The sequence below is a fragment of the Chelonia mydas genome, chromosome 1 (genome assembly GCF_015237465.2).
Source record: "Chelonia mydas isolate rCheMyd1 chromosome 1, rCheMyd1.pri.v2, whole genome shotgun sequence".
Lineage (NCBI taxonomy): Eukaryota > Metazoa > Chordata > Testudines > Cheloniidae > Chelonia > Chelonia mydas.
Genome location: NC_057849.1, coordinates 22147535 through 22175018, shown reverse-complemented (window position 1 = coordinate 22175018; position 27484 = coordinate 22147535). Strand labels below are relative to the sequence as shown.

At 43.1% G+C, this 27484-nt stretch overlaps 1 protein-coding gene across 1 annotated transcript in view; it reads left to right on the top strand.

The window, feature by feature from the left end:
• Positions 1–27484, top strand: part of DLG2 (discs large MAGUK scaffold protein 2) — a 1449547-nt gene that overhangs the window by 209995 nt on the left and 1212068 nt on the right. Inside the window, exon 4 of the mRNA XM_043528333.1 lies at positions 12793–12891. Coding sequence (XP_043384268.1) covers positions 12793–12891 — 99 coding nt within the window. The remainder of the gene's footprint in view (positions 1–12792; positions 12892–27484) is intronic.

Below are 27484 nucleotides of genomic sequence, written 5' to 3'. Positions count from 1 at the left end.
CTCTGACCATCCCCACTGCAAGTAGAGAGTAACTCAGTTAGCTGGTAGCAGAAGTAGGCTGTTATCTGCCAGTTGTTACACATCCTCCCCATCCCTTCACAACCTCGGAAGGATCATCAACAGTTTGGCTATTACTGGTTTATTATGACGAAATACTTCATCAGAGACAAAACTTTGGCTGGTCAATGTGCATAGGTTATACCAGAAAACTCATCCCAAGAAGAGGGAACATGGCACAGAAGTGACCCCAGGCTACTCCATAGGCTGTCTGCTGCAGGAGATGCACAGAGGCACACTGGGTCGTACCATGCAGGTCTAAGGAGTAACCCATACAGGTCACCTGTGGTATATTGCGTGTGGATTATATAACCTCTGAGATTATTCCTGTTGTCATTGGTAGGATGACGATGAAGGAGCAGAATACTGGCTGCATTTATGTGCACTTGTTTGTTTGGTCAAATGATAGAGTACCAGAGTTGGGTACTTTTAAAATAACTATACATGTGGTGACTATTGTAGATACCACAAAATACCTCATCCTACCATGTTATGTATAAGGCTCAAATTTTCTGCAATTCCAGAGTCTTGTAGCAGGCTGGGAAACTCACCCATAATTATCAAATGCACCTCCTCAGGAAAGTGCAATTGCCTTGGTGAGCTCAAATGCTGTAACTGTACAGGAGTGGGTGCTGTTACCAATTCATTGTTGACATGGACAATCCAGGATCTCTACATGCCTTCACATCACTGAAACACATTGTTTGGCAGAAGCCTGGCAGGTGACAGATCTTCCATAATTCATAATTGGGCTTTTGGGTGAAGTAATCACTTGGAAAAAATACCAGTGGCTGCTTTGTTGATAAACAGTGAAAACTGTCTGCCCTGGTGAGGTTCAGGGGAAAAGGTGCTATGAACACAGTTGAGCTACAGATAGGCATTGTTGAAATTAGATTAAATAAACAAGTAGCTCATGTGAATACTATTTTATTAATAAACATTTATATAGTGCCACACATTTACACAATGAAAAAGACACTGTCCTGAAGAAATGACCATCTGAATAGTCTAGGTTAATTATAATGTAAATAGATTTTTTTTAACCATACCAAAAATTGTCTTCTGTGCTATTTGTAATTCTCATGGTTACTTGTCAGTGAGCAAAGTTGCCATATTAGATGATGAGCTGCTATTGCATCATTTGCCTGTAGCATCTCTTCACCTGTCTTGTCTTTTCCTTTTGCTTACAAAATCAATCAGAAAAAGGCCTTATTTTCTGTTATATGAAGACACAATAGTTCGCAAACGTCCGTCTTTATACTGAGGGAAGTAATAAAAGGTTTAGTCTTGGACATTTTTCAAGGTAGAAGCATTATTTCCAAACCCACTAGAAATGGAAGTACAGGTGCAGTGCTCTGGTCTTGTGCTGATTTACTAGTGTCATACTATAGCACACTGGCTGCACTGCATCTCTGCTTGATAGGTAGGAGGGACTGCAGGGTTCAGGGAGAATGAGCAGTTGCTCAGTGGCTCTTTTGCCAACTGGCAGCTCTTGGATCCACTGGGTGCTATGAGACCTCATAGATAGCATAGGCCTTGGGATTGCTTCTGAAGACAGTGTGTCTCATCTACACTGATGCAACTCAAAAATAAGAGTGAGGAGGATCAAGCCCGAGATTTTCTCCTTTTTAAAATCTCTTTTACAACACACAATAGAGGCCCCCTTTTTGCCAGTATTCTGCAGAGACAAGCTTAGTCATATGTCAAAACAAATAGCTAAATATCTATTGTGTTTTAGGTGGATTGCTAATGTGTACTTTATACATCTTTGAGAACTATATATTATTCTGCTAATGCATGTTGACCTTTAATACGGTGTAGAGAGAGATGCTCCAGATTTATTATTATTGCATCTTACTTGAGCTGTTTGTATCCTCTTAATGTCCTGATTTTACTGCTCTTCACAATTAATCTCTGACCCATTTCCCTAAGGCAAACAATTGAAACATTTCATACTACTTTATGACATGGTTTATATTCTTGCAAAATACTGGAGTCAACTAATGGGGATGCATTTGTAGACAAAGTTTTATCAACAAATGGAAGCTTTTTCTTACCAGACTTTTCAGTAGTGCCCATTTGATAAATAATATATTCTGCAGTGTTTGAGAATTTATGAGCAGGTTCCACTGAGGAGTGGCAGAGAGTAAGTACCTCTTAGGATCAGGGCAAGTCTATTTCTGATGAGTGGAGCAAAGAGTTAATATGCTTGGTTCACCTAGCTGATAACACTGTCTGTAGCAATCATAACAGAATTTTATACTAACCAGAGGTTACACTACATTGAGTACTAAAATGATATTGCAATTGTTATGCATGCTGCCTACACCCATTTCAAAACTTTTCCTCTTCTTAAATAACACTAAGATTTTGTCAACTGATGGGACTTCATGTATGTTTGGAAATAAGTAATGTCCATGATATATTGTATTAATAAAGTACCAGCATTCTTAGATATGTAAGAACATTTTGGCAGCTTTTCCTTAGACTGCTACACGGCCAGGGACTGTCCCTCCTGGAATGTCCGGAATTGGCCCCAGAGCCCTGTAGGTGCTACCATAACAAATAATGAAAAATAATTTAGGAAACGTAGAATGTTTCTGTACATTCTGATGTTTTTTTAAACAATTAAAATGACAAAAGTTAGATTTTGCTTCTGATTGGCATGTACCAAGTTAATGTTTAGTTTACTGAGGTGCTGAGTGCTATTTATCTATTTACGTGGCTCCCATGCCCATAGTATCGGAGTACTGTAAAAATCAACTGGGAGGGCACCTGTGAGGAGTCATTCATCACCCTCCTCAGGATTGGGCTCTTAACTAGTATTAGCAATGCAACTTGATCCTAAAGCCCTGGAAAAGAACCATTTACTTGAGTGGGAATTACAGGTGCAAAAAACTACTGTAGGATTGGGACTACGGACCCAAACCAACTCTGGGTGAAGAGAAGGAGAATCAGCGAGGCTGCTGGCATGTGAAATTAAAAAGATGGTAGAGGATTTTTTAAACTGAGAACTGGAAGAAAGCCAGAGGCATCCCTTAGGGATAAATTTGGTAAGTATAGGTAGGAGCTAGTCAGAAACAGCCAAATGAAATAGTTAAATATAACACATGAAGGCAAACAACTGAATGTTGACAAAATGTACAGAGGTGGTTTTGGAACAAATTAAACAGTCATAAGTCACCAAACCAGATGGTATTCACATGAGTTCTTAAGGAACTCAAATATGAAATTGCATAACTGTTAACTATACTAGGTAACCTATTGCTTAATTCAGCCTCTGTACCAGATGACTAGCAGATAGCTAACGTAACACTGATTGATTGATTGATTGACTGATTTTAAAAAGGTGATCCTTGCAATTACAGGCGAGTAAGCCTAACTTCAGTACCAGGCAAACTGGTTGAAACTATAGTAAAGAACGGGATTATCAGACAGTTAGGTGTGGTCTACACTAGGGTGGGGGATCGATCTAAGTTTAGCAACTTCAGCTACGTGAACAACGTAGCTGAAGTTGACGTACTTAGATCTACTTACCACGGTGTCTTCACTGCGGTAGGTCGACTGCTGATGCTTCCCCATCAACTCTGCCCACGCTTCTCCCTCCGGTGGAGTACCGGAGTCGGCAGGAGAGTGCTTGGTGGTCGATTTATCGCGTCTTCATTAGATGTGATAAATCTACCCTCGCTGGATCAGTCATTTCTGGAGGTAAGTGTAGACATGCCCTTAGATGAACATGTGTTGGAGGAGTGAGCACAGCTTTTGGAAAGGGAAATCGTGCCTCACCAATCTATTAGAATTCACTGAGGGTGTTAACAAACATATGGACAAGGTGATCCAGTTGATATACTGTACTTGCATTTTCAGAAAGCCTTTGATAAGGTCCATCGCCAGAGTCTCTTAAGCAAAGTAAGCAGTCATGGGATAAGAAGGAGGGTCCTCTTGTGGATCATTAACTGTTTAAAACAGGGATTGGCAACCTTTGGCATGCAGCCTGTCAGGGAAATCTACTGGAGGGCTGGGATGGTTTGTTTACCTGCAGTGTCTGCAGGTTTGGCCGACTGCAGCTCCCACTGGCCGCGGTTCGCCATTCCAGGCCAATGGGGGCTGCAGGAACCTATGCCTCTAAGCAACCTGTACTGCAGTAGTCTCAAGTTTTTGGGCAAGGCACACGTGAAGGACTGGAGTCAGATTTGTCAGGACTTCAAATTTAGGATGAAAAAAGATAGGAAAGCAAGGCTAAAGTTCCTGCTAATGGAGGTGCTAAGTCCACTTTCAGAGCCATCCCATTTGAGTCAGTGCTGCAGCTTCAGTTCAAGACTATCAGAGTCCCGGCACTGGTCATCCTTACCTATTCCCAGGGAGAAGCATAAGCCTTCCACAAAGGCACCAACCAGAGGAAGATTCCACCCCTCACGCCTGTAAAACAGGTGGAAGGGGAGTCAAGTAGAGTACAATCAAGATTGGCACTCCTCCAAATTGGGGCCTAAGCAGTGCTTAATTTGTAACGAAAGACGTGTCCGTGTCAGGACTCAAGCAATTTTTCTACACTCATAACTGATGCAGCAAGCCCAGAGGTGCCGGGGCTATGAGCTGCCAAGCCTAGAGGTGCTGGGGCTCGGCTCTGGCATTGGGCCTAAGACAGCACTGTTGGCTACAGTGCTGGAACAGACATCGAGTCTGGTGCCAGAAACGGAACCATCAACTTCAGCCACACCGCATCGACCAGATAAGATCTTGGTGCTGACTATACTTCCGGCATTTGCAGTGGCAAGGAATTTACTTTGCTTTTTGGTACAGGAATCAGCTCCCTCAGTAAAGTCAGTATCATTAGACCACCCAGCACCAACATCTGTGATGCAGGACCTGGTCCTGCACCGGCTGCCTACTTCCTAGACGGTCTACCCACCCATCAGTACAGTCTAAACAGGAGCCAGCACTGATGGTGTGTCTCCAGCCAGGGCCTGGTTCTCAGCACTGGTCCCTGGCACCAACCAGGACAGCCCCCCCGTGGTCAGTGGAAGGGGAGTTGCCTTCTTTGGACTCTGAGGTAGGTTCAAGTATCTCTCCACCTCAGAGCAGGACCCACCACCCTCTGCCTAGATCCTTCCTCTCTGGGTACCTTTGCAACCCCACAATGTGAGCTTTTATGGCAATGTGGCCAGGAGGTCACTGGTGTCCAGCCCCTGGCCCTTTTGGAACTCCTGGGGTTTTCCCCCAGCTTCTAGATCCTCCTCTCATCATTCCTACTCAGTACCTTTGTCTGGAGGGGATGAATCCTTGCATCATGCCACCCTGACTTCAGTAGCCGGTACCTGGCCCAGTGCTGAGCCTCAGGAAGAGGCTCTTGAGGAGCCAGCAGAGCATCCTGAAGAAGAGGTGAACCACATCCAGTCAGCTTCATCTTCATCCTCACCGGATGAGGCAGTTTCCTCAGACACAACATCATCCCCTCCCAGTGACTACAAGACAATCAGGAATTATTAAAGAGGGTGCCTTTGGACTTGGACATTCAGATCAAGGAGGTCAGAGAGTCTTCTCATCACAGTATATCAAGATTGATATATTATCTACAGCAGGTCCATTTAGAATGGCACTGCCAATGAATGAGGCGATATTGGGGCCTATAAAGACACTATGACTGACTCCATCTTCCTTGCTTTCCATCTCAAAGCAGGCAGAGTGCAAGTATTGTGTACCTTCCCAAGGGTTTGACTACCTATACTCCCACCCTGCTCCGGGGTCACTAATGGTTGCAGCAGCTAATGAAAGGAAACCCCAGGGGCATCAACCTGCCACTCCCAAATCAAGAGGCAAACAAAAAATTTATTTGGTAGGAAAGTTTATTTAACTGGGGGGTTGCAGCTCTGCTGGGAAATTTTGATTTGAAATTGTGGGGCTCTTTGGAGAAATTCAAAGATCTGTTGCTTGAGGATGCCAGGCATGAGTTGTTTGCTGGGGAATGAGAGCAGATGAGTGGTGTGGACTTCTCTGCAGCCTGGGCTCCGCAGACTTGACTGCTAGGACTATGGCTTCTGCAGTCTCCATGCAGAGCTCCTTATGGCTGGAGTCTTCCAGTCTACCCTGTGAAGTCCAGCATACTATTCAGGACTTATCTTTTGAAAGTCCTTCCCTGGAGACAGCAAACTCCATGGCCTTAAGGGTGACAGAAGTCCTTGGATTTGTACTCACCTGCCCAGTCAGAAAGCACTATCTGCCTCAGCAGACACACTGTTATCCTGCTCTGCCTCCTCATCAGGACCCCTCAATAAAGAAGAGGGGTTATAGGCACTGGCCTGCCTCTTCTGTTTTGGCTCCAGCTCGTGGCCCTTCTCCATACCCAGGAACTGCTAAGCAATAATTTTGATGGGTCAGTCAAGGACGTCAGGCCAGTCTCCATGTTTCCAGACCCTATCTCCCCCATATTTGTAAGCTGTCTTTCCCATTTCCTCAGTGCTTGGTCCCAAATTACTTCAGACCAATGGGTCTTGAGTACTGCAGTTATACCCTCCAATTTGTTTCTATCCCTCCTTCCCACACTCCCTCCCTGTCCTCCTTCAGGGACCACTCTCACAAGGAACTCCTCTTCCAGAAGGTACTCTCTCTCTTTCAGGTGGGTACCGTAGAGGAGGTTCCACAGTGTCACAGAGGGACAAGGGTTTATTCTTGCTATTTCCTAATCCTGAAAGTGAAGGGGGCTCTCAGACCAATTTTAGATCTGGGTGAACTCAACAAATTCTTAAACATAATGCTTCGCATGGTCACCCTAGCTTCTGTTGTTCCCTCCCTGAGCCCTGGAAACTGGTTTGTCATCCTTGACTCAGGGACTATGGTCTACAGAGAACTTTGCTTTCAGCTCACTGATGTTGATATGTAAAGCTATCAGATTGGCATGCCAGGTTTTTCTGCCACAGAAGGGGGAAAAGGGGAAAGCCTGTTAATCTTCACAGACAGCACAATAGCAATGCTATATCTCAACAGGCAGGGAGGACTTCGCTCTTCTCAGCTCTGGCAAGAGGCAACTCTTTGTGAGTTTTGCATTGCAAACTCAATAGAGCTAGAAGCTTCTTGCCTACCGGATGACCAAAATGACCTTGCAGACATCCTGAGCAAACTGTTTACAAGTCACCAAGTGGTCTCTTTCCCAGGGTGTGGCCAGATACAATTTTCAATGGTGGGAGGTCTCCCTAAGTAGACCTATTTACAAAAAGATCCACAAAGTGTCAGCAGTTCTTTAACCCTTGAGGTTGCAGCCTTCGCTCCCTTACAGACATGTTCTTACTACCATAGGCCTAGTCAAAGGGTATCCTAAGGTGCACAATCTGTTTTCCCATGAGACCTAAACTTAGTGTTGTCAAGGCATATGGGTCTCCCATTTGAACTTTTGGCTACTTACTACTCTCTGCTACATCTAACAATGGAGGTGGCATGTGGTTGCCATCACCTCTGCTAGAAGGGTAGGAGAGCTGCTTGTGTTAATGACAACCTCCCTATACCATCTTCAAGGACAAGGTTTACCTGTGCCCTCATCTGAGGTTTGGGCAGTGGTGTCCTCATTCCATGTCAACCAGCCAGTTTACTTTACGTCATTTTTCACTAAACCATACTTGAGTAGGGAAGGAAAATACTTGCACACTCTGGATGTCAGAAGAGCTCTGGTGTTCTACCTTACCAGAATCAAGCAGTTCCATAAGTCTTTTCAACTGTTCATCATGGTTGCAGACAGAATAAAAGTGCAATCTCCTCTGAGAATTTCTTCTTGGATAGCATATGCATATACATGAGGCTATGACCAGTCTAACATCACCCCATCGAGCAGAGTCACAGCTCATTTCATGAGATCACATTTGGCCTCTGAGACTTTTCTGGCACGTGTTCTAATTCTGGACATTTGTAGAGAGGCAACTTAGTCCTCAGTGCACACATTTGCTTCTCATTATGCCTTCACTCAGGACTCAAGAGATGATGCTACAGTTGGATGTTTTCCTCCTTCATTCAGATTCCAATCCTGCCTCCTGTTTCACTGCTTGTGAGTCACCAAGAGAGGAATGCATGTGTGCAAACACTTGAAGAAAAAACTGTTAATAATCTGTTCCATAACTGTTGTTTTGACATGTGTTGTACATGTCCATTCCACGACCTGCCCTCCCACCCCTCTGCATCGAAATTCTGGCAAGAGGGAACTGAGGGGACCAGGGAACAGCTCTGCCCTTGATACCTATATGCAGTGGCACATAGCAGCAGAGGGCACTTGAGCAGCCCAATAGGTACTGCTGAGGGGAAAAAAGTTTCCAACTGCCACGCACTTGATGCACAGACACACAGAGTGAAATGGCCATGTACAACACATCTTGAACAACAGTAACATAACAGGTTAGTAATGAATTTTTCTAAATTAGGTGTTAGTGCTCAAGACTTATCAGGGATAGTTCTCTGAAAACTTCAGCTCAGTTCATAGCAGCAGTCCAAAAGGCTAACAGAATTTTAGGAACTGTTAGGAAAGGGATTGAAAATAAGACAGAAAATATTATAATGCCACTGTATAAATCCATAGTGTGCCCACACCTTGAATGCGGTGTCCGGTTTTGGTTGCTGCATCTCAAAAAGGTTATAGTGGAACTGGAAAAGGTTCAGAGAAGGGCAACCAGATGATACCATGGAACAGCTTCTATATGAGGAGAGACTAAAATGACTACAGCTGTTCATCTTAGAAAAAAGACAATAGGAGGCTACTATAGAGGTCTCTAAAAACATGAATGGGGTGGCAAAAGTGAATAAAGAAGTGTTATTTACCCTTTCCAACAATACCAAAACCAGGGGTCACCTGATGAAATTATTAAGCAACAGATTTGGTACAAAAAAAAGTGTTTCACACAATGCAAAATTAACTTATGAACCTATTGCCATGGGATGTTGTGATGGCCAAAAGTATAACTGGGTTAAAAAAAGAACTAGATAAGTTAATGGAGGATAGGTCTACCAATGGCTATTAGCCAACATGGTCAGTTATGCAACCCCATGCTCAGGGTGGCTATATACTTCTGACTACTTGGTAGAATGAGGATAATCAGTGGGACACAGTAATACCAGGGTACAAAATATATCAGGAGGACAGAACAGATCATGCTGATGGGGGAGTGGCACTAAATGTGAATGAAAGCATAGAATCAAATGAAGTAAAAATCTTAAATGAACCAAACTTGACCTATAGAATCTCCATGGATAGTAATTCCATGCTTGAATAATAAGCATATAGCAGTAGGGATATATTACCAATCACCTTACCAGGATGGTGATAGTGACTGCAAAATGCTCAGGGACATTAGAGATTATAAAAATAAAAAACCTCAATAATAATGAGGGATTTCAACTATCCCCATATTGACTGGCTACATGTCACCTCAGGACGGGATGCAGACATAAAGTTTCTTGACACCTTAAATGACTGCTTCTTGGAGCAGTCCTGGAACCCACAAGAGGAGAGACCTTTTTTGATTTTAGTCCTAAGTGGAGCACAGGATTGGTCCAAGAGGTGAATATAGATAGATCATTTGGTAATAGTGACCATAATATAATTAATTTTAGCATCCATATGGCAGGGAAAACACCAGAGCAGCCCAACACGGTAGCATTTAATTTCAGAAGGGGGAACTACACAAAAATGAGGAAGTTAATTAAACAGAAATTAAAAGGTACAGTGCCAAAAGTGAAATCCCTGCAAGCTGCATGGAATTTTTTTAAAGACACCATAATAGAAGCTCAATTTAAATGTATACCCCAAGTTAAAAAACATAGTAAAAGAACCAGAAAAGTGCCACTGTGGCTAAACAACAAAGTAAAAGAAGCAGTGAGAGGCAAAAAGGCATCTTTTAAAAAGTGGAAGTTAAATCCTAGTGAGGAAAATAGAAAGGAGCATAAACTCTGGCAAGTGAAGTGTAAAACCAGCTCCAGGATCAGGAGCAGAGCAGGGAGACAAAGACAAAACCAGAGCAGGGAGGAGGCAGGCTAGAGCTGGAACAAAGCTGGAACCAAGAGTAAGGCAAAGACAGCTGGAGACATGGCACATGTTGAGGTGCTGCTGCAGCAAGGCTCAAGTAGCAGGCAACAGGGTCTCCTGCCCAGTGAGGAAGCCTGACCATTTGGAGGAGGCTCATGGGGCCCATCTGAGTTTGTCTAGTGACCTGGCTGGGAGCCAGCTGTGCTCCTGATAATCACTGCCTTACCTCACAGGGATGTTGTGAAGATGGAAGCATTAAGGATGGTGAGGGGCTCAGACATTGTGATGATGACTGTATGAGCACCTAAGACCGATAGATAGGAGTAGTATTGGGTCCTAAAGGCTCATGCTGTATAGTGTTAAATAGTCTGATCCTTATCCAGCATAGCATTTACACACACGCTTACCTTAATGCATGTCTCTAGTCCCACTGGTTTCAGTAAAGGTAACCATGTGTTTAAGTACTTTTGCTGGATGAGGGCCAGGGTGCTCAGTACATTATCGGACTAAGCCCTAACTAAACAAGTTAGCACCAGAGGATAATACATTTGAACATGTGGATCTGATTTGGGCCATTTTTTTGGCTCTGGCCCATTGTTTTCTAAATGGTGCTGGCAGTAGTTGGCCTATTTAAAATGCTGACAATTGCTTGCCTGTTGTGTTAAAATTGTCTGCTCCCAGTGAATGGTCTAATCAGGACGGCTTTACACGACTCATGATTTCTGTGGCACTCAACACCATGTGGGACAGAGCACAGCATTGTTTGATTCCACCCCACTTTCCTGTTTGTGTTCTTGAAAAGCTATTAATATTTGTCTCATAAATGCAAAATCTATGTTTGTATGTAGTAGGAAATGTATGTTTAGTAGGAAAACCACAAGCACTAAACACTTTCCTATAATCTATAAATAAATCAATTCAAAGAAAATGGTTTACAGGAAAAGTTTGGTCATAAATTAGTGAGGAACATGGTAGTGTTGGCCTTTTCCTATATCCTGGTATTGCAGATATGTTGAAAGAAGGCTTGTATTTTGTAATGGCTTTTTGCAAACATTGTCAAAATGAATGCTATGTAAATAAAACAACTCCCCCACCCCACTTTATTTAATTAAAAATATTTGCAGACATGACCTTTCACAAATCTTGAGCACTTTCAAAAACATGTAACTTAGAGAATTTTGTGCAGTAATTAAGAACTGAGACAATTGTGGATAGTGTATACCAGTGGTTCACAACCAGGGGTCTTGGGGGGCCCCCTGAGGGGCCGTGAGCAGGTTTCAGAGGGTCCGCCAAGCGGGGCCGGCATTAGACTTGCTGGACCCCAGGGCAGAAAGCCGAAGCTCCACGACATGGGGCTAAAGCCTGGGGCCCTGAGCCCCGCCATCCAGGGCTGAAGCTGAAGCCTGAACAACTTAGCTTTGCAGTGCCCCCATGACGTGGTACCCTGAGCAGTTGCCATACTTACTACCTCATAACGGCAGCCTTGGCTTTTATATGCAGAAAAATCATTGTTGCGGCACACGTGTGCCATGGAGTTTTTATAGCATGTTGGGGGGGCTTCAGAAAGAGAGGTTGAGCATCCCTGTACACTATACAGTTACTGGGCCCATTTCTGTGGCTGCTCTGAGTGAAATCTAGACCGCAAGTAAAGTCAGTGGGAGTTTTGGTATTCATGCAGGATTTAGGGTTGCTAGGTGTCCAGTTTTATACAGGAACACCTAGGGGCTGGCAGGCTCCCTACCTGGCTCCACATGGCTCCCCAGAAGCAGAGACGTGTAGCTTGGCTCCTAGGTGGAGGGATAGCCAGGGGGGCTCTGCACACTGCCCCACCCCAAGTGCTGGCTCTGCAGCTCCCATTGGCCAGGAACCATGGCTAAAGGGAGCTGGAGGGTGGTGTGGCTGGGCAGAGGCAGCACGCAGCACGCAGCACGCAGAGGCCACCCCTCTGCCTAGGAACAGAAGGACATGTCGCCGTTTCTGGGGAGCTGCCCGAGGTAAGTGCCACCCAGAGCCCATGCCCCGACCCCCCTGCCTCTCCCACACCCAAACTCCCTCCTGCCCCAGCCTGGAGTCCCCTCCTGAACCCAAACTCTCTCCCAGAGCCCACACCATGCATCTCCTCCCACACCCCAACTCCCTGGCCCAGCTCGGAGCTCCCTCCTGCACTCCAAACCCCGGAGCCCCCTTCTGCACCCCAAACCGCTCAACCCCAGCCCCACCACAGAGCCCATACCCCCAGCCAGGGCCCTCCCCCCCTCCAAACCCCAACCTTCTGCCCCAGCCTGGTGAAAATGAGCAAGTGAGGGAGTGAGAGAGTAAGCAATAAAAGGGGGGGGGGTGGAGTGAGTAGAGGGCAGGGCCTTGGGGAAGGGGCAGGGCCAAGGTGTTCGGTTTTGTACGATTAGGAAGTTGGCAACTTTACCAAGATTTCACCTTCCATGTTTATGGCCTGATCTTGTGAGATGCTGAGCACCCTCAATTCCCTTTGAAGTCAACGAGAGGTGAGGTCACTCAACACTTCGCAGGATTCGGCCATAGGCTTCAGTGGGAGAGGCTGTAGAATCAACCCCAGAAAATGACAAATGGCAAGAAATTGAGGGCCAAATCTGGTTCATGAGCCCCAAGTGTGGATTAGAGGCACGATTACACTCCTGTATGTCTGGACTCATGCGTCCAGTGAGAAGTAATAGTATTATGCTGTGAATATAATTTGTTTTATTTGAATTTTTTTTCTATAGTCTGCGGTTTCCGGTGGGTCAGATGGATCAGTGTTATGTGATGAACACAATAAGGAGAATCAGTCTTTTGAAAATCATTCTGTAGACATGACGACAAAGGTAAGAGCTATGATTATTTTTATTGCATGATGAAATATATTGGTGAACTTTGTATACCGTTTCTTTGGATATGAAATGTATAGAGATGAATTGTATAGCGTATAAATTTATAGAGATGAAATGTACAGAGTAGACTGAGTTTTCAGTTCCTGTAATAATCTCTTGGTTTTTAATGAATTTAGGTTTTTGGGAAGCTTCAGATCAGGTTTATAACAGCAATTTATTGATATGTTGCTAGTTCTATTGATTTAATACCATTCCATACAGGATTTTAGGTCTGTATCATGGGCATAAATGCCTCTGATGTTAGGGAGCAGTTGAAGGCTCAGGGTTTTTGTGTTGATCTTGTGATACCTTTATTTTTAAAGTTTAAGCAATGTTCATTGTGAAGGGTATTCCTTTTTTCCTTAGTTAGATTTATTTAAGGATTCTCAGTGTAAACTGGAACCTAGTTTCTTGGTAGCTAAATAAAAAGTTGATAAGGCAGAATGTGAATGTCAGCAGATGAGATGATTTTTGTATTGACAAACTAATGATAGTTCCAGTCGTATAAGTATACACTGAGTGGTAAATGAAGCAGCATGACTACAAGGTTACAGTGTAGGGATTTTTGTTACAGTACTACTTACAATAGTTACACTGTTTGCAATGATGGAGTTAAGGGTGTTTGCATGTTTCTGTTATAACATCTATGGTATTTTCATATGCTCAAAACTTGGCTGTAATAGTTCTCTCTGGGCTCAGTATTACCATGGAAGGTTTCAGCCCTGAAGTCCTTCTTCTTTTTTTTTCTTTCCCAAGTTAAATACAAAGATTTGGACTTTTAATAACAGCAAATTGAAAATAAGAGGGAAAGAAAATAGAGGTTAACTGAGCTGGGATAATGAGTTGATCTCTAAAGAGCTTTGTTTCTTTAACACTGAAGACTTGCAGGTTATTTATTACCTTTTGTCTAAGACCCTCTCACTGGCTATGTGTAAACTTCTATATTGGCTCTGTCATTCATTAACTCCTTACAAACCATAACTGTAATGATCCAGCATATCTTTCTGATTTCTCATGACACTGTGTTTCCACTCCATCTGCAGTCCTTACTCATGCCCAGTGATACGTATGTTCTACTCTGTGTGGTTAAGATTTGAGGAACTATGTCCTGAGATCTGCTGATTTTTAGCCTGGTTCTGGGAGGTTGCTGAACCCCCTTAATTCTCATTGTAGTCAATGGGAAATGAGAGTATTCAGCAACTTTCAGGATGAGGACCTGTATACAGTATACCTGTATACTGTGTCCCCAATATCAAGCTGAAATAATCAAATAGCCCATTGATCTCAAAGGGCATTAAACGTGCTCAGCCCCTCATTGAATTTGATTCATTATGTTTATGGATGAAGTTCCAGAATTGGAAATTACCAATTAAGCAGCAGGCATGGCCCAGATAGGTTTCTTGATGTCATAGGGCAGGGCATAAGATGTGACGTTCCACATTTACTAATTGGGGAATGCAGCATCAATTGTGCTAACTCTGTGTCCATGGTCAGAAAATGTCATTCCCAGTATCAACATCAGGGGGGTGCGAGGAGGGCAGCTCACACTGCAGCAGGTAACCCGGGGGGGGGGGGGTGCAGGGCAACCGCTCCCAGCTCACCTCCACCACCCTCAGTCTGAGTACAAAGCCCCTGCCTGCTTCTCAGCCCTCCCAGACTTCCAGCTGAACAGCTGATTCGCAAGAAGCTGGAGGGGGCGCGGAGAAGCAGAGCGGGGTGGCGCATTCAGGGGCGGAAGCAGAGCGGAGGTGAGATAAGCTGGGGCCGGGCGCGGGGCGGGGAGCTGCCAGTGGGTGCTCTGCACCCACTAAATTTTCCCCGTGGGTGCTCCAGCCCCGGAGCACCAACGGAGTCTGTGCCTAAGGCGCCACTTTTGATGTGATCAGTGGGGGGAGTGCCTGCTGCCCCCCAGCTACGCTTCCCCACCCCTAGGAGCCAGAGGGACCTGCCAGATGCTTTCTGGGAGCTGCCACAGGTAAGCACCGCTGGGATTCCCCACCTCGCCCCCTGGCAGGTCCCTCTGGCTCTTAGGGGTGGGGTGGGGTGGGCATCCACCATGGTGGCCCACGAGACCCTCCTGCCCTGTTCTGGGGGCAGTCAAGGGACAGGGGAAGGGGGTCGATGGGGCAGGGGTCCTGAGTGGGGGGCATCAAGGAACACAGGGGGTTGGATGGCGCAGGAGTCCTGGGGCGGGGGTGGCCAATGACCCCCTCGTGGGGTGAGGAGGGAACTGGTTAAGATTTTGGCAGATAGTGACATACGGCTATTTAGGGCCGGCTATGTATTTAAACATACATATAGTGCTTTTCACTTGCTGATTGATTGGATGTTAATTTCTCTAGTCAGAGTGACTGGGATTTAAAATGAAATCTCGATAGCACTGTGTAACTTGAAAGCTGAGAGCCACTTTAGGAAGCATTACCCTTGTGCTTTTACTGCCGGGTGTGCCACCCACGTAACCTAGTGTTGCATATTTAACTGAAGCACTTCTGTTTCATTCTGAATAAGAGATTTGTGGGTGTTTGAGATAAAACAGTTATGTCATTGTCTGAAAAATAATAGTTAAGTAAAACATTAAACAGGAGTTGTGAATTATAAAGGCATGGGGCTTTCTAAAGGCTTGATTATCCATGACCCTGGCAGGGCTATGGGGTTAGCACAAAGAGCCTTCCTCATCCTGTGCGCCACACCAAAGGCTAGGGGTGTACCTAACTCTCTCTCCATATAGGCCTGCAAAACTTGCTGGGTATGCAGGGAGAAGCAACCAAATGTCCGAATTCAGCCCTAAATTTATAGTCCTCAAAAGTGTGCGCTGTCCATTAGGAAATGGATATTTAACTTGCTTCATGTGTAGGTGCTTGGGCTGTGTAAGTACTTGGGTAGATCAGTGCAAAATGGAAGCCTCAGTGGGCATTCCGAGTAACTGACTGTATGTGGGGATCTTCAGAGGGACTGGAAGGGAAGGAATCCTCCCCCATAGGTTGTGGAGCGGAAAAGGAGCCATGCTGCAGCTCTAGAGCTACAGTAAGCCTTGCAGATCCCGCCCCTCCATGCTGAGCTCCAAAGTTCTGTACAATTGTGCTTACCTGTGAGCTGTGGTGTAATGAGCCCCACAGGCCCTGAAGGGGTTAATGTGGACCTGAAGTCAATTATGTCACCTGGAAAGAGAGCAAGGCTTAATTGAACATGAAGCCCAGTTGGGCAGGAGCAGGCTGGTTATTCTGAAGGGAGGAAGTTTTGTAGCAGAAGCGGGCTGCAGGGAGAGAATCTGCATTCACTTTCTGGGGGGATAGAAGAGGTAGCAAGAAGTCTGAGGGAGCAGACTTGGACCAGGTACAAGGTCCGTGGCCTGGAAATTTAAGGTTAGGGTAGGTCTGGATTCTCCTACCGGCCACAGGGGAAGGTGGGGTGAAAATCCCTGAGGTAAGGGATGAAAGGACCACACAGTCCAGAGACAGACAAGACCTGCTATAAGGTCATTGGACTATAGTTTGGTTGGATTATCTGTTACCCCAGAAGAGGTGGACTAAAGCCTGACCTGGCTGGAGGGCCAAGTTGCAGGAAGAGAGACTGCTGCAGCAATGGGGCGATCATTGTCAGGGGTCACCATATGGGGAGACAGCTGCTATGCCATACCTGGCCACAAGGAGGTGCTCCTGTGGTGAGTGAAACCCTTTAAAAGTGCACAGTGGAAAAAATTACCCTTGCAGCAAAACCACAGGAGACCTACTGTCTGGTGCTGAATTGCATTTGCATTGACCTTCACTTTTACTTTTTGACCCAAAGTCTCATGAGCTATTGATTTTAATATTTCCCTGTTTTACATTTTTGTTCTGGATTTAGCCTTTAATTATAGAAACCATCAGGAAGGATAGCTGTAGGGGAGCTACTAAATTAGGAGTTCCCAAACATTTCCGTAGTATGGACCATATCTGAACAGAGAGATGGTTTCATAGCCATCTCCCCTCCCATACATGATTGCTCAGACCCCCTTCCTCCCAGTGGGGATCCAATAATAAACCAATCATAACCCATATTAACCTAGTGCTAACTGAGTGCCCCTCCTGACCAGAAGAGTTGTCCCATTATGGCAACTACATCAATTTCTTCTGTTAAAAAGAAACATTGGGAAAGCAATTAAGCTATTTTTAGCTACTTTGAATGCAGATTAGCAACAGGAAACAAGGGGAAGGATCTACCACTATGCGACCAGCCAGCAATTTGCATGTCACTAGGAGGAGCTCCCCAGTCCACAATTTGAGATCCACCAAATTAAATAAATCCCTCTCTGGATTTGTAAAAATGATGTATTTACCTATGTATTCTATGTATATATGGTGCTTAGGGTGCTGGACAAGCACTTGGCAATTTGACAAATAAAATGTCAACACTATTATGGTACAGACTGACAGATGTCATGAAATACAAAAGACTTAAGACCAAGATTTTCAAGAATGGGTGCCTGATGTTAGGTTTCTGAATAAGTGGTCTGACTGTCAAATTGCTGAACTTCCAGTGCCCTTTGTTTACTTCTTGTTTTTCACTCAGATTTAACAATAATGCCTGTTTCAGTTTTGTTTGTAGTCAATTTAGCTTTGAAATTCTTAGCGCTGCCAGGTTTGGGTTTCAAAAATTCCAGAAAATGCTTAAAAACAGTTTTAATAGAATATTAATAAAAACCATGGAAACCTTCCTCTTGGTTTTACGTTGTATTATATCTTGAGGTTTTTTGGTTTTTTTTGCAGGTTTCAGAGTAGCAGCCGTGTTAGTCTGTATTCGCAAAAAGAAAAGGAGTACTTGTGGCATCTTAGAGACTAACCAATTTATTTGAGCATAAGCTTTCGTGAGCTACAGCATCCGATGAAGTGAGCTGTAGCTCACAAAAGCTTACGCTCAAATAAATTTGTTAGTCTCTAAGGTGCCACAAGTACTCCTTTTCTTTTTTTTTACAAGATATTAGGGCTGTCAAGCGATTAAAAAAAATTAATCACAATTAATCGTGCTGTTAATAATAGAATACTATTTATTTAAATGTTTTTGGATGTTTTCTACATTTCCAACTATATTAATTTCAATTACAACATAGAATATGAAGTGTACATTGCTCACTTTATATTTTTTATTATAAATATTTGCACTGTAAAATACAAAAGAAATATTTTTCAATTCACCTAATACAAGTACTGTACTGCAATTTCTTTATCATGGAAGTTAAATTTACAAATATAGAATTATGTACAAAAAAACCTGCATTCAAAAATAAAACAATGTAAAACTTTAGAGCCGACAAGTCCAATCAGTAGGAGACAAGTCCTCCTACTTGTTCAGCCAATCACTCAGACAAACAAGTTTGTTTACATTTACATTGCTGTCCGCTTCTTAATTATAATGTCACCTGAAAGTGAGAACAGGCGTTTGCATGGCACTGTTGTAGCTGGTGTCGCAAGATATTTACATGCAAAACCAAACCACCAAAAAAGAAAATCAACCTTCTGCTGGTGGCATCTGACCCAGATGATGAAAATGAACATGCATTGGTCCACAGTGCTTTGAGTCATTATCGAGCAGAACCCGTCATCAGCGTGGACGCATGTCCTCTGGAATAGTGGTTGAAACATGAAGGGACATATTAATCTTTAGCACATCTGGACTAGCACCAGTAGGACTGAGTGGACTTGTAGACTCTAAAGTTTTACATTGTTTTGTTTTTGAGTGCAGTTATGTAACCAAAAAAACTACATTTGTAAGTTGCACTTTCATGTTGAAGAGATTGCACTGTTTATCATTTTTACAGTGCAAATATTTGTAATAATAATATAAAGTGAAATTAATAGGTAGCAGGTTTAAAACAAACAAAGTATTTTTCATGCAACACACTGTCAACCTCTGGAACTCCTTGCCAGGGGGTGTTGTGAAGGCCAATACTATAACAGGGTTCAAAAGGGAGCTAGATAGATTCATAGAAGATAGGCCCATCAGTGGCTATTAGCCAGGATGGGCAGGAATGGTGTCCCTAGCCTCTGTTTGCCAGAAGCTGGGTTTGGGTGCCAGGGCATGGATCACTTGATGAGGACCTGTCTGCTCATTCCCTTTGAGGCACCTGGCATTGGCCACTGTCAGTGGACAGGATACTGGGCTTGATGGACCTTTGGTCTGACCCAGTTGGCTGTTCTTATGAACACTGTACACTTTGTATTCGGTGTTGTAATTGAAATCGATATATTTTGAAAATGTAGAAAAACATCCAAAAATACTTAATAAATTTCATTTGGTATTCTATTGTTTAACAGTGCGATTAATTGTGATTATTTTTTTTTTTTAGTTAATTGCATGAGTTAACCACCACAGGATCAACTAAAATAGTCTCTTCTCCCTAGGTGGCTGCCTTATAACTAAATTTTGTCAGGTGTTTCTATAGTGTAATTCAGTCATGATCATATTTATAGTTGACATGAAAATTGAAGAAGTGGAGAACTTACAGGAGGATAGGACCACATTGCAAAATGACCTACAGAAAATGGAGTAGTGGTGGTGGTGGGGGGGAGAATTGGTACTAATGTTAAATCATACATTCAAAGAGAAGAAATAAACAGCAAAGGTCTACCTTTGGAAGGACATAATGAAGCGGCTGAATCCATCATGTTAAAGCAAATGTGCTTTCATCTTGTCTCTTTAGTATTGTCCGCCAATATTGCTTGTATGCTTAATGCATCTGAACAGGATAGTTGCTGGAGGGCCCTTTTGGAATAGGGATTGAGAGGTTGCATGGAAATGTGGTATGTGATTTACAGCCTGAAAAAAAAAAAAAAATTGAGAACCATTGAATCAGTCAGCTTCCCTGCCGATGCAGCACTGGCTTTATCTAGTTTACTGTTCATTGATGTGGAACAAATGGTGACCTCATACATACAGACAAGATGGTAATCAGGGAGGATCAAGCTGGGACCTTCAGGCCCAAAAGCACAAGTCTATTCCACTGTAAGCTAAAGGAGGATGAAGGAGACATGAACACACACTAAGCTTGTGTACAAGTAAACTCCACACTTTAGCATGCACACAGCGGCCAATTTTACACATGGAGATGATGGTTTGTATGCAGGATTTGCACAAATTGGAGCATAGATGAAATCTGTGAATCACTTTACTCATGTAAGTAGCCTCACTGAGTTCCATCGCTCCAATTTTCATGTAATATGTAAATAGGATCATGAGTCCAAAGGGACTACTCACAGGAATAGAGTTGTTCACATGTGTGTTTGCAGATCAGGCCCTCAGATGTTTGGAAACATCCTGGTATCCAGTTTTTGAGTATGGAGTGAATTTTTACAGCCAAGTCATTAAGTAATTTTTTTAAATGGAAGCAATTCACACAATCTTACTGTAATAGATCGAATGCAACAGATAGGGGAGCACAAAGGAAATCAAATGAAAGTGATGTAAATGTGGTGTGAAATCCCACCCTGTTTTAGAGTTGGTTGGATTCCCATTTACCCTGCCCTGCCCAGATTACAAACAGGGCTTTGGTGAGACCATGCTAATGAGTTAGTTGGCCCTTCAGTGGTACATGGGCCAGGTGATGCAAGAAATGTTCACTGATTCTTTTAGCCAGTGTTTTTTTAATAAAACTGTTTGTTGACTAATGGAATAAACCACAGTATGGACTACACATACAGGCTCCAATGTGTCACCTAAAAAAATCCAGTTTTCTGCACAAACAGTGCAGTTGTTTAGAAGAAGTTAGTGTCTTAAAAGCTCTGGAGAGTCTTCTTTTAAGATTTTATATTCTGTAAAACTTTAATAGTTTGGGGTTTTTTTTCTTTTGGTTGCTGTCTGATTCTGACCACATGTCTGATTCACTATGGATTTTTTTAAAACTTTGGTAGCAGTGACCTCATTTTGGCAAAATAATTGTGTGTCATTTCCTGAGCCTCTTGCTTCTTTAGCAATCACAAGTATATTATGGTTATAACCTTGATAATTTATGGAAGAGAGATGACTCTTAAACGTTCTTTTTTTTTTTTTTTCTTGGAAAAGTTTTTTTTTTTTTAATTGAAAACATACTTTAGCTGAGTGAGAATGAGAGATTCTCAGCATAGCACCCATGGGGAAAGTATACTGTCGGATAGGTTGAAAAGGTGAATTGTAATGTATGGGTGTCTAGACGTTTCCTCTTGTTGCTGTCAACAGTCCAGTTGGCTGTATTTTTTTTTCCAGTGAATAGGAGGCATTGATTTTTCCTCTCTCTTCAGCCAGAGCTTTCATTTTACGTATCTTTCCCCTTCTCTCTCTCTCTCTCTCTATAAGAGAGGGAAGACTTTAAGAGCCGACAGAGAGCTTTCTCACTCAGCATGATTCATGTCAGACACCTCAAAGGCAAGCTCTACACCAGCATCTCTGCAAGAAAGGTAGGGGCTTTGTGGCTATCCCGTTTTCTATGGGGGATTGCAGGACTATTAGCAACTCATAGAGGACATGTAATGGGCAGATTAAGCCTCTGATCCTGACAAGGATCCACGGAAAGTTTGGGAAAGAATTTGAGGAGTTTTTAAACTGTCCTTTGGGGGTGTTCTTTTAATCAAAAACTTTGACGTTTTCTTCATAACTTAAAAAAAAGTCCCTCTAGTTTTAAGTAATGTATAAAGAGGTTTATTTTTCTGTGTGCAGTGAACTATAATTGCACCCCAGGGCATTGCATGTCTGTGTAAATAGGCAGTTAACTTTTATACTAACCTGAAATTTTTTTATGTTCTGAAAGTTCCCATCATCCAGCTGTTACATTCACTTCCTGAATCAGAATCCGCCCTAGTAACTCTGAGTGATTGTAGATGTGACACATGAACCAGCGTGTACACCTTAGTGTTTCAATCATGCACTTCAAGTGTACATAGGAATAAGGCTTTTAATAAAAACCTTTACAACCAAAAGCAGTTGTTCTGGCAGAGAAGTGACAGCACTTTGATAGATGGGCCCAGTAGTTGTGTATGTTGTGCTTATTCAGAGTTAGCGGGAAAGAAGAGGAGAGAGAGAGAGAAAGAGACTTGGCAAAGGAAATCTTATGGGTATACTGGAACAGCAGATCAGAACTGTGAAATCAGAGCCAGAGCTGAAATGTGATGCTTTTGCTCTTTTGTGCTTGTTGTGGTTCTCATATTCCCAGTTAGAATCCTGCTTACTATTTAACAGAATATTTTGATCACAGATTGAACAATGCAGCAATCAAGCTTAATAAGCCACCTGGAAGTTTTGCTTGAGATGATTTCTAGTGGATTTTCAGATCCCTGTGAGAATCATGACTGCCTTTAGCATTGTGGAGGAGGACTTGAGTTTCTTATGAGGGCCCCTATTGGAAAAGCAGGCTGTGCAGATACAAGTCTCTGGTTCTGTTCATGCTGTTTCAAAAGCCTTTCCTCAACCTTGCTGATTTATGATTTATATACACTCCTGTGGAGATTTGCAGAATGGATTGTCTGTGCATTGTCACAACGAAGGTAGGACTGAAACATTACTGTTTTGGGTGCATATCTTTTTGCTGCTATTCTGTTCCTGTAATTAAACAGAGTGGGTATGTAGTGTCTCAGGTTGCAAGATAGAATAACTAAGCCTTGCTTCAATGGGCATTTATTCTCCTTATCTGAGGGTTACGCTGTTTGTTTCTATACCTAAATGATGTGGTGGTGGTGGTTTTTCACCTGTAAAAGGAAAATGATTTGATATTTTACCTTAGACTTTGCTTGTGTCTATTAATATCTGTCGTATTGGAGCAGTTTCAAAATAGATGTTAAAATGCATATATAGTCTCAACATATCATGCCAGCTTATTCTTTAAATGTGGGAACAGGCAATCATGTTCGTTTTTTTTTTTTAAATCTGAGCATTGTATTATATGTCCTAACATTTTAGAGAAGCCAATCAGATATAGTTTAGATAGCAGCAACATTTCTGATTGGAGAATAGTAAGTTTCTGTAGCGTGTATGGCTTTCTTGAGCAAAACATAGCTTTGATTTGTATCTCTAGGCCTTAATCAAAATGCATTGGTCTGAATTCTGCTGTGTTACCAGTGTCAGAGCCAACCTTAGCATTTTTGAATTGGCCTTCTAAACAATCCCATCCACCCCCCAAATACGTATTTAAGTGACTCCTCACATCATTGCTCCTCTGTGTGTCACTGGCCTAAGGATTTGAGGGGAGGGGGGCACTAAGTAAAAGGATTTTTGTGGGACCTCCCCAGACTTAGTGGACTAATTTTATATAAAATGATGGCAGACATTTGTAGATCACTCTTGGCGTTTTGTGGCAGAAGAGGCGGAACTGAAATGCTTGTAATTGGATTCACGCTTGGTGCCAACATTTGTAAAGGAGAGTTGTCTGAATAAGCTGGGGTTCTGGGAATCCCCTATCTGACAGATGGCTTAAGGTGAATTCTGGTGAATTTCAGTGTTTGCATAGTGTTTTACAGAGTGCTTTTGCTGTGCAAGGTGACTAGAACATTTGGAGTATTGTGTAAATAATACTTGTTTGTATCACGGTAACACCTAAAAGTCCGAGTCATAGGTCAGGGCCCCATCATGGTAGGTGCTGTAAAAACAATAGACCAAAGAAGTGGCCTTTGATCTGAAGAGCATATAGTCTAAGAGAGACAGCAGGTGGATGCAGCAAAGAGACGTGGAAGCACAAGGTAACAGTGACATAATACTGGCCAGCATGATGAACAATTGTCTCAATACACCAGCAGTCTAGCAATAACAATATGTCTAAGAACAACAGTTCACTAATGACCATCACAGTCACTCTTGTGCAGTAGGTAAGTGGTGTTCTCCATCTCTTGCAGATGGGGGAAACTAAGACAGAAAGATAAAATGACTTTGAGTTAGGCCACAGAGGTAGCTGGGATTAGAAAGCAGGAGTCCTTTGTCTTCAGACCATGCCCTGTCTCATGCTATCTGCTCCTCCTTGTGGCCAAAGGTCACACATTCAGCTCAGCTAATGAGAGAGTTTAGCTGCATTTAGCAAATGAGATGGTGCTGGTGCCAACTCTCATGTGGTTAACAGGAGCCTGGGTAGGGCTGTCCTACAGTCACATAATTGAGGGACCTGTAACTATTGATTTCATGGAACTCAAAGGCCAGCACTGTGTCAGGGGTCTCAGAATAACTCCAGGTCTTTATAAAATATTCAGTGTCACACTTTCAGCCCTAACGTTCAGTTTACATTTTTGAGACTGCCTTTGCAAGGAAAATGGTTAGGTGCTTCTTTAAGAGCTCGAATTAGCCCTGACATTTCTAGGTCTCCAGGTGGGGACTTGCAGCTGTAGGCTTTGACAGCCCCTAAGGTTGCTACTGACACATGTAATTAACTTTGCTGACTGCAGTGGAGCTAGTCTGCATTCTGTGTAACTGAGAGCGGAATCTGGCCTTCCTTTTATTAACAACAACAAGCTGCCTCTGACATAATTGCTCTACAAACTGATGATGAATATGTGAACTGAGTCAACCCGGCATTCCATGGGGCCCTGTGGAGAGTAACATAGGTGGGGTCACAACCATTTCACTCCCTCAGTTATAAGCAGGTCCTCCACTTCCACATATCCATGATACCGTTCCTCCCATCAGATCTGCCTCCTGTACCTCTTACCTCACCGACTATACTGGTAGATACATGAACTAGCAAGTCAAGCGCGCAAGGTGAAGTGAGCAGGGGAAGGCAAATAGGATATTCAATCTCTGCAGTAAGTCACTAGTGGTAGAGTTGGATGGAACCATAGAGAACAACTGGGTGTCAGTCCAAAGTGTGTGTCTGCACCCTTTAGAATTCTGCATTACCCTATAAAAGTGGGCAGTGAGTGACTCCTGCAGAAATTAAAAGCTTCAAAGTATTAAAGTTGTAATAACTTGGAATGCATATTTTATAGATGTTTCTTCTCTGTTTTTTCTACACAGTATTAAAATAGCTATGTCGATGGTTTTATCCTATACTGGCCCAAATTCTGGTAATGTTTACATCAGTGTGTATCTGGAATAACTCCACTGAAGTCAGTAACTCCAGGATTCATGAGAGCAGAATTTGGCTCAGTGCATTTGATATTTGTTAAAATTGTTGCATATACATTATATCCACAAAATTTGCATTTATGTCTCAAAATGGTCATTTTTAGCCTAAAATCAGGTAATTACACATATTTAGGCATCTATTAACCTGATTTGTGCATGTAACAGTCATGGCCACCTTCGGAGATAGTAAATATTTAGGTTTTTTTTCTCAAGTTTTGTAAATAACACAAAGGGAACATAAATTTACTTAAAGTGCAGACAGTGAGTGCTATTAAAAAGTCAACACACGGTAGTTAAATTTACTGTGGTATTTGCAGCATTTCCAGCTTATAAAAAATAATGTACATAGAGTAGTCAAATCAATAGTGGTGCAATAAATATGCTTTTTAAATTGGTGTGTAATATACTTGAAGATATTATTTAGACCCCTATAAATGCAACAACCCAATGGATCTGACTTGTTAAAGACTTGCCGCTAATCTTGATTTCTATTTAAACCGGTTTTTTTCCAGCAAAAACTTAACTTCCCCCAAACAATAAGTTGAATGTTCTCAATACGACGAAATGTGCCTGCCTGATTTTATTTTGTTGAGGTCTCCATGTACTTACTGAACACATGAGCCAGACAAATGCTGAATTGGGGCTTTTTATGGGCTTATTGTTTGTTTTTAATTGATCATGTCCTTAATGTAGCTCCTTTTTTGCTGATACATAAGCCACATGGATTTGTCAATAGGATTCAGTAAAAATAACAGGATAGGGCTGGAGTTCAGGTTTTCAAGCCCATCTAGCCCCCTACTCTTGAGAGCCCAAGCTGCAATGTCCACACTGCTATTTTTAGTGTACTAGCTCAAGTTCCGCTAGTATATGTCAGTCTACCTGAGCTGGGAGGCTTGCTCCCAGCTGCAGTGTAGACATACCCTTGGGGGTTCCATGGAGCTGTTCCACCCCAGCGGGAGCATCAAGAAGGTTCAGAGAGCACAGGAACTCTGCAACCTCTTAGGAAAATGCAGCATGCACTCCTCTCCACTTCCTACCAGCTTTGTGTCCAGCCATTCTGCCTTTGGGGGACAGTTCATGCACTAGCAGCTGCATTGGTGTCTGCTCAATGCACTGAGGGCAAAAAGGCAGGAAGGTTCCACCTTTTGCCCTCTCCCTCTTGTGAGCCAGACAAGGGGCTGCGGACAGGACAGGACAGTTTGTAGACTATAGCTGGGCTTTTTCTCAGCTAAGAAAGTAAAATTTGGTTTGAATATAGTGAACGTTCTGTTAATACTACTCCTGCACTGAGGTCTAAGTGTCAACTTCAACTGGAATACTTTGTTAATCCTGAAATGCAGAACACGTGGGCTGCACATTCATGTAAATACATGTTTACCTCAGAAATGGAATTCACCTGTCACGGCAGAGCAGTTAAATCACTGAGGGGTTAGTTAACATCCTTGATGTTAGGGGGAAAATGACCCTGCGTCTTTGGTGATCTATGTGCAGTGAGCGTGAAGGTCTCAGTCCATTTCCTAATGGACAGATGTGCACATCACAAAAACTGCTGTCACACAACTTTGACGGTCCCAGGAGTGAGCCTAAGGGTCGAATCAGTCCTGGATATTTCCTGAACAGGGCTATGTGGAGAATCTTGTATTGCTCCAGTCCAGTTCTGTAAATTAACAAGACTCCTTTCTCTAAGGCTGTCAGTCTAGCACCTTTTACAAGGGCTTAATTCATTCAAATGTTTACAAGGAAGAAGTGGAGGAAAGAACTGTATCTCTTAATGTTGCCAGGCAGCAGGGGCATGTGCTTATTTACTGAGATAATCAGTACCAAATGGTTATCACATGAAATCCAGCTTTGCAGAATTTGACTGGCCAAGAACTATCTTTCTCTCCTTTATTGTATTAGCTCCTGGTGATCTGGTAATATATTTATATTCTAACAGGCAGCACCAGTAAATATAATTAGGGCAAAACTCTGCCTTGCCTTGAGCAGGTGGTGTCAGAGTTCCAAGAGAGGAAGGCAGTGAGGGTGCCTCTTCCACACTCAACATACTGACACAGGAACCAGGCAGAATGATGAGGTGCTGCTCTCTTGAGTACCATCCCGAGGGTTGGCTTGTGGGTTGGATGCTTCACGACTTCACAGGGGCATAGCCCATCATTTTGGAGATCTGATCAGACCTTTCCCACCCGCAGTGCTCATACTAGCAATCTCCAGTAGGTGTTGGAGTGAGCAAATACAGTTCCTTTCTGAAGCAGAAATGAGGAGCACTACAAAGCACACTGTTCCCAGGCACTTCATTCGTCAGCAACAGCTCTCCTTTCTCAACTAGCGCCGCTCGGAGAGGGACAGCCAGAGTTTAGAACTCAACTTTCTATTGACATCATTGTAAGGGTGAGCAATAGATTCTGTGCCTGGGCTAGTACATTTTCAAGTTGCCAGCATGCATCAATCATACTATTACTATATGTTGTTTCTATTATGCCATACTTGGCAATGTACAGGC